Source organism: Dioscorea cayenensis, unplaced genomic scaffold (genome assembly GCF_009730915.1).
Source record: "Dioscorea cayenensis subsp. rotundata cultivar TDr96_F1 unplaced genomic scaffold, TDr96_F1_v2_PseudoChromosome.rev07_lg8_w22 25.fasta BLBR01000377.1, whole genome shotgun sequence".
Classification (NCBI taxonomy): domain Eukaryota; kingdom Viridiplantae; phylum Streptophyta; class Magnoliopsida; order Dioscoreales; family Dioscoreaceae; genus Dioscorea; species Dioscorea cayenensis.
The window spans coordinates 5,096-13,425 of record NW_024086768.1 but is presented as its reverse complement, the minus strand read 5'-3'; the positions used below and the strand labels follow the sequence as shown (position 1 = coordinate 13,425).

Below are 8,330 nucleotides of genomic sequence, written 5' to 3'. Positions count from 1 at the left end.
GTCTTTTTATTTTATTTTTACATTATGCTGGAGAGATTTTAAATTCAAACACAAGTAAAGTAGAAAACCACCAAGTTATGTCTTGATTTCTGAAAATATGATTATCACCATATTAATAAATTATTTTTATTTATTTATTTATTTATTATTATTATTTTTTGAAAATGTGAATCACAAACACTGAACTTCCGATGTTCTATTAAGCAAGGGAATAAAATACCAAGTATATTATCTTGTAATGATATAATCAGTTAATTTTTTCATTTAATTTTTTTTATATAATTTTCATTTTGAAAATTATTAATAAAGGTAATATTTTTCAATTTTCAATAAGAAAATTTATTAGACATTATTGGCAGGTTAGATTCATTTGAGATACCATTAAAGGACTCAAGATTCACATAAAAACATTATAATGGTCCAATCATCGTGTACAAAGAAAGTTCCTAAGTTATCACCACCCATGCCCATACTCCTACTCCTACACGCACAAGGAATTAAAAGCAAAAAGATCAGGATATTTTCCGAATTTCAAAGCTCCAGAAGGGTACACCACACTCCCCAACACCCAATAATCTTAACCCATATCAACTCATCTACACCTTTAGATCCAAATCCAACGAACCAAGATACTGGTTACCTTGATCGATTTCACCCCTCCGTCTCCGTCTATAGTGAATCGAGTAACGCTTATAATGAACCGAAGGTCATCATATCAGGCATTCTATCTTTTCCCGGGAACTTCCGTAACAGATCTGTTGCCAGGTGGGACCCAGACGCTTCCTATAAATACCTGGACCCCACCCAATCCCTTCTTCTAGCCCTTCCCCTCCGACGACCACGAAGTCCACGATCCCAAACCCTAGAGATTGATCGCCGCCCGCTCATGGCCATGCGGCTCGCTGAGGCGGCCATGGATTTTCTCTCACCGTCGCCGCCGTTGGATCCTCGCCGCCGTGGCTGGATACGCCGTATACCGCGCTTACCACCTCCCATCCGTGGCTCGCCGCCGGCGCAAGTTCATTGCCCTTGTTCGCACCCTCGTTTCACTTGTCAACGCGGTTGGATCATCCGCCGAGACCTTAGCTTTGGTCTCCTCTGAGATCAACCTCTTCCTTCGCTCCGACTCCGGTGATCTCCCCCTTCCCCCTTCGTTGGTTCAGCTCTCCAAGATAGTCTGCTCTGACGAGGTCTCGACCTCCGTTTCCCGCATCTCCGAGGCGGTGACCGTCGGGGTGGTTCGAGGATACTCGAAAGCCTCTCCGGGTTCGGCAGACGGGCCGAATTTTTCGGATCGGGTGGTGGATAAGCTCTTCTCCGACTCCGGAAAGGGGTTCGCTTCGGTGGTCGTCAGGGAGCTTTGCGAAGAATCTTGTGCTGGGTTTCTATTCGAGTGAATCAGGTAATAAGATAGCCGGAGATTCAAGGCTGGAGGCGGTGCCGGAGTGGGTTCATTTGATTTGTGGAGATAAGTTTAGAAATCTGATCGCCGATTGCATCCAGAGGTTTGTGAGCACTGCCGTCACGGTTTATCTTGATAAGACGATGGAGATAAATACTTACGACGAGCTGTTCTCCGGGCTCACAAATTCCAGGCATGAACCAAAGTTGAAGGACCTCTTGGTCTCGGTCTGCAATGGCGCTGTGGAAACCTTAGTTAAAACTTCGCATCAAGTCATCACCACTTCAAATTCGAGCTCCTCTGTCAGTAAACCTGAAGGTTTAAAGCAGAGGATGATGTTCCATATAAGACAAATTCAGTGTTTGAGAATGGTGAGGCTGGTGGTGGTTGGGTGGATAAGGTTTCATCAACACTGGCTGTTCAAGAAATAGGAAATTTGTTCTGGATGTTACTGGGAGGGTGACATTCGAGACGGTGAAGTCTTTCCTTGATTTTGTGATGCGGAAGTTGTATGATGGTGCGAAGAGAGGTGTCAATGTTGTTCATGAGGAGGTCTTGCAATTGATGAAGTATATTTGTGCCAGGTCTATGACAATTGTGACCATATGCATTACATTGTGCATGCACTTATTGGTCGGAGCAAAGCTTCTGATACCAGCATAGCAGGTTATCATCTCTTCTTGCCTAGTTCCTTTATTCCATGAAAACATGTAAGGATTCCATTTCTTAGTTTGCTGATAATCAATATAGATTGCACTGTCGCATAGACTAGGAGAACGGAATAGAGGAAGGATGCATATATATTTACTAAAGCATCCCTCAACCTCTCACCAAATTTATGGAAAATGTTTGATCTTTTATTTTCACTTTTGTCTGTATAGAAATCTCAAACTTTTATTGGAGTTTGATTTTTTATATATATATATATATAATTGTTGGAGTTGGCTGTGGTGTGAGATAATGTGCTTCTTTTCATTTGCTTGCCCCTGTTCTCTTTACTGTACTAATTTTGAGTATTGATTAAATATCATGAAATATGTGGTTAATATTGGGTTTATATTCTGCTTCATCTACTGCAGTTGGCATACTGCCTATGCCAAATAACTTCATCCTGGTATATCAAATGATAAAAGGGGTTTTATCTTTTTAAAGCGAAAGTTCCATGGAGGTAGAATTTCACATTTTTCTTAGCTGTTTAGTTGATTTGAAGGCTGGGCCCTTTCTAAATGAAGAGATCACTGACTATGGTATTGTATGTAGATCAATATGAAGCGGCAGGGATTGATATGTCACAGAACATGTTGATTCAAGTACTATAATTTTTCCTTTGAACTAATGGAGAAACTGTGTCCTTACATATGTAGTAAAGATGTCTTTTTATTGTCAAATTGTAGTTGTTGTTATTGGAAATTCTGAATAATGTCTGGTTCTATAAATTTGAGCTGGTCATGTATTCTTAAGGAACTCTAAAATTTCACATCTAGAACTTGGTTCTTTGCAAGGTTCTGACATGAAGCTGAGTATCACAAATAAGTCTTCAAAGTCACAGTTTGATGTTGCTGTTTTTACTTTAATTTTCATTTCATGACCTTGTGTACCGTTTCTTTTTATCAGACTGTTTAAAAACTCTATCCATGTTTTCTTTGGTCTGGCTTGACAGAGAACTTTGTATTTTGGTCTTGGGAAATCAGAAAATTGGGCATTTAAGAAGATTTTTTCTTCTTCTTCTGGATCCTGATTTCTTGTTTCGATCAAGAGATTATAGTTTAGTAGCAACATAGAAAGATAACAATGTTCTTTCCAACTCAGGTTTATTTAGATATGTTTGAGGTGATGTGTATTTTGAAATTATGTTGTATGATTCATTATGAAATAAATTGTTGCTTGCGCTTTCTGGAGAAGTCTAAGCTTTACAAATTTGAAGCTATTGTGCTCTTCCGAAATATTTTGTTCTAATTGTTTTGATCATATTCATGACCTTATCAAAAACTGCCTTCATATTAATTAATTGTATGGTATACATTTTGGTGATATTGGAGATAATGTTTTTGTTTCTTTTTTGCTTAAAATATCGGAGATAATGTTGTTATGTGCATCCCTTGATATGTGTGGCAATTGGCCATGTGTGCATAAAATGCTGCTTCTCATGGTTATTGATAAACTGGTAACTTGCCAAAATGAATTGTTCTGGCCATTGTAGGCTTATTATGTCACTGTAATGGAACTCCTGCATTGAAAAACTTCAGATCCTCCAACTATTCATCATGTCGTGAAATTGCTGAATCTGATTGAGTTTACTTTTTTCCCCTTTTTTTTAACGCAGTAAAAATATAGATATTTCATTTGTTTGAATAAATAACAATGTCTTGCATTAGATTTATGTCAGTTGCATGAACTGCTGTTGAATAAAATAAAAAACAATTCCTGATCAGAATTGTTTGCCCCCTCCATTAGCCTTATTGTTTCATTCATTAGCCTTTGGTGTGACAACTTATCCACATTAATACAAGAGCCATAGCTTAAGATAAAGAAGATGAAGCTTTACTGGTGGTCTTTAAGAGTGTTCCCCCTCTCCATTTCAACCCATAATATATTATCCATTATCTCCATTAGCATTCATCAGGTGCTTGCTTTATCTTTATTGACTCAATGAATCCAGATTCCCTTGCATTGTAGGGAATCTAAAATGGAAAGTGGGGACAACGGCAGTGCTTCAAAAATCTTGAATGTCACAGACACCTAAAATGGAGAAGATGACATTGCATAACTGTTAATCATATAGATTAGTCTCCACCATCACCTTCAATTAAAGGGTGAGAACCAGACAATGATACATTCTTAATAATTAGGTGGAAAATACATTGCATACAGCAATAGCATTAACTTCAACTTAACTTCGGTTCGCTTCTCTTTCAACTGCACTTTCACCTACTTAATAATGCTTTGAATTTATATTTTTTTGATTCCTGCTGAACAAGATATTACGCAACGACCACATTAATGATGAAGCAAATCAAGCACAGTATATTTGTTGGATGTCGCATAGAGGGAAATCCCTTCAGAGTCATCCGGTAGGATTGGAATGAACATGCAACCAAATTGGTGACTATTTTTAGTTTATTGTTTTAAGTCTATAAATATCGCATGTGAAATCATGGAACTAGTACGAGTTAAATACTTTGATAGTCGATAACAACATATGTTTGATTTGGCAACCGGGGAAAAACACAACAATATAATCTACTTTAAGCAGGCAGAATATTGGAGCTTGATCTCCTTCATCTTCAATTGCAATTGCATCTTGATTCAAAAATGTACTTAAGGTCCCAGTCCATGTTTCCAAAGGGTGAGTTAATTTCTCACCAGATCAAGCAGTGAAGTCTCTGCATAATTTTTATCGTTTACGTTCAGCACGCCATTTATATACTGGCCTGGAAGAAGGATCAAGTACCTCATCTTCACGGAGTTTGCGTTTCCGTCCAGGTTTCTGATAGAAAAGAAATCATGACTCGTGCAAATTAGTAACTAGGTGTCAATACTTCTGATCCAAAAGAAATTATGGCTTTTAAGCATAAAGCAAAGACAGGGTGTGGGCCAGTTTATTTGACTTGCATAAACCATCCTATAAATTACCTGCAATTCCTTCTGCAAAGACATGTCATTATACAATTTTTCCAATTCTTGAACCCTTTTCTTCCTTTCTTCAAGCTCTTTGTAAGAAGCAGCCATTTTCCTACAAGAGAAAAAAGTGTCAGAAAAATATTCTACAATATTCAGGACAACAAATTATTTCAAAAAGCTAGAATGAAAATATATACACACACACACTAAGGAATTGTTGAGAGGAATTTGGTTGGCTTGTTCGCATTATAACATGAATAAACCTAAAGAGCTAAAGTGAAATTAGAAAGAAAATAGTTCATTAACCAGTGCCCACTGGTTAATATCCACGAAACCACCAATGGATCAATCAAATAGGCAATTACATTATTAACACTTGCATGGCCCCAAGCGGCAATGAACACCAAAGTTTCATAACTACGAATGCCTAGTGATTTTGAAGAAAAAAATTGAATTTGGAATAAAATCATCCGCCTGGTTTCAAATACATCTTCATTTGGGTTCATTCCACATCATCATAATATCAATATGTAAGGCTTGGTTCCACATAAAAGTTCTACACACGGTCAAATGCTCCTTATAGATGACAATAAAGAAATACAAACATTAGACCAAATTAATTCTCGAACAAATGATGCTTTAAACTCCATGGGTTTTGTATCTTTCTTCATTATGTACCATGATAATTCGGGAAAAAACATTGCTCACACTTGCAATTCTCTAACAAACAATCATTGTAGGAAGAGTATGACTCTCCTCAAAACAGGATTGAGGGAAATCTCATTATCTGAGGTCCCCAAATTTACCTCATCTCACCTACATTGCGTATCCAAATATTCCAGGGGTCATGTATAGGTCATCAATCATATTCCCAAAACCTGGTATATTTGAACACATACAACTCCAACACCTGGTCTATTTGAACACATAAAACCATAATTCAACCATACACTCCCAATAGAAAATTTGAAAGAAGCAACATTAAGTGAAATATAGTTTATTTCCTTCTCTACAAATCACATAATCAGGTTTTTCAGGCCATAGCTACACCATTTCCTGCATTTGAGACTATCTTCCCATTTCCCAGGAAGCTAGGGAAAATACCACCACCAAAAAGAAAGAAACTTACATAAAAATGGTGCATGTAGATTAATTCCATATCTAACCATCACATCCAAAAAAATATAACAATTGCTCAGTACTTACATCAACAAACACACTACCTCATCATCATCACAAATCGCGAGATAAGTAATCTCCTATTCCCAAACATCCAGCCTAATAGCCCACTATTCTAAAAAACAAACTCCATAAATAGCAGCTATTAAGATAAAAGAATTGTTTGTGCGACTCATTTAGTAAGTTAAATAGGATGAGAATAACCAATCAAAAGTTCTCATTGCAGAAATTTTATTGGGAAAAGATGAAATGAAAAATGGTTTCATAGATGACTAGTTGACACTAAGTTAAACTAAACCAACCATTAAAAAAAGCATCATAGATGATTATTAACCTTCAAAGTATAAATGAAGAAACAACATATCAACAAAGACATAATGTTCGCACATATAATAGAAAGTAATCCTTAAAAGCACCCTTTATTTTTCTTCACCATTTAATGTAAGATAAGATCACAAAGCAAAAATAAACTCACTTTTTAATCCGTTTTGGAACATCTTCAAAAACAGGCTTGCTATTTTGTGATGGCCTCGACTTAATTTCTCTAGCTTCCTCCCTGATGTAGCACAGAATAATAGCATCATGTAGGAGCTAACAATAAAAGAAGACATATCAAAATGTTCAATGGAAAGTAAATGTTCACTTGCAACCAACAGCATAGAATAGAATAATGGTGAAATAGGATCACCAGTAATTTGATTAATGCCCTAATCAAATAAAAAGAAATCCATTATCATATTTGCATTGTCAAGGAAAATCAACTGATTGCTTCCCAACCTTTTTTTTAAGAGTAATTAAGGAAAAACTATGGTCAATATCAACAAGTGTTGATGTCTTTTTAATGAAATCATAAAACTAAACTAGAAAAAAAAACATTATCAAATTGTTTAAGAAAAACTATATTAATCGTCAGATGAAGACTACAACAGACCTGTCTTCAGCAAAGTGAACATGTTTGTTTGGGGGTTGATTATCCAAAAGATGAAGTGCAGAACTCAGTAGATCAATTTTCTATAACAAAACAAAAAAAAGAAGTTAAAACTAACATTATACTCAATCAAGAACCATAGACACATCATCTAAGTCGCAAAAAACCAATCATGACACAAACACTTGTTGACCTTCTTCTCACTTTGAAGCTTTTGAAGAACATAACCAATATCTTGTGTTTTCATCACCAGAAGTTCCTCTTGTGTATACTTAGTCTCACTCCTAAAAACAAATGCACCACCATGAAAGTAAAGAACTCAATCACATAAATACACACAATAACAGAACACTATTATGAAAGTAAAGAAATCTATCACATAAATACACACATTAACAGCACAAAATCAAACAAACGCATACTTGGGTCTATGAACTCCATCAACCATCCTAGTGTTGATCATGGCAAAAGAGAACTCATCTGGGTTTTTGAACGCTGCCTTCTCCCTCAATTTCTATACTCCGAGCATAATTAGAAAACTCTTCCCTGAGACCCTAAGAAGGCAAAAAGAAAGTACCTTCAAAAGTCCCCTCTTTCTGATGGAATGATTTAGCTCTCACAACATAGTCCTTGTGCTTTTCAAGAATACCAAACTTTTGCGATTATGCCTGGAAAGATTGTTTCAAGGAAAGCATGAAAAAAACAAGATATTACTCATCAATCGAGCAAAGCACCTAACCCTAGAGAAAAGCATGGTTTTAGTAGATGGACTTACGGCTGAGCTCGCTCCTTGTGAGCCCTTCGACTGATGGCGTTCCTCAGGGAAGACATGGTGGCCGGATGGAGACCAGAGAGCTTCGCCGGCGCCGGAGTAGATGAGAGGCGGTAGAAGCCAAAGGTTGGAGCTTTTTATTTGGTTTTGCAACCTAGGTTTATTTTGTCTGTTACTCCTTTCAAAAGTTTGAAATTATGGTTTACCACCCCAACTTTCCAAAATTACATCTAACCCCTCCATCAGAGTTTGTCTAAAAATAATATATAATGGTTGTATTTGGATGTGCATAAATAAACTGATGAGTGATTATATTATATTATATTATATTATATTTGCCATTTAATTATATTATACTTATCTTTAATTTAAATAAATTAAATAAATTTTACTCTTTAATTATAGATATTTTCAAGTAATTAAAATTT

The 8,330-nt window shown here is 36.3% G+C and overlaps 1 protein-coding gene across 1 annotated transcript; it reads right to left on the bottom strand.

Moving 5' to 3' along the window:
* Positions 1-4,485: 4,485 nt before the first annotated feature.
* On the bottom strand, positions 4,486-7,662 carry LOC120254201 (probable U3 small nucleolar RNA-associated protein 11). The gene is made up of 6 exons (XM_039262346.1): positions 7,553-7,662; positions 7,324-7,414; positions 7,134-7,213; positions 6,678-6,758; positions 5,036-5,135; positions 4,486-4,889 (listed from the first exon to the last, which is right to left on the bottom strand). Exons 1-6 carry the CDS (start codon positions 7,591-7,593, stop codon positions 4,797-4,799), a joined length of 486 nt encoding a protein of 161 aa, XP_039118280.1. The 5' UTR covers positions 7,594-7,662; the 3' UTR covers positions 4,486-4,796.
* Between the last annotated feature and the right edge of the window lie 668 nt (positions 7,663-8,330).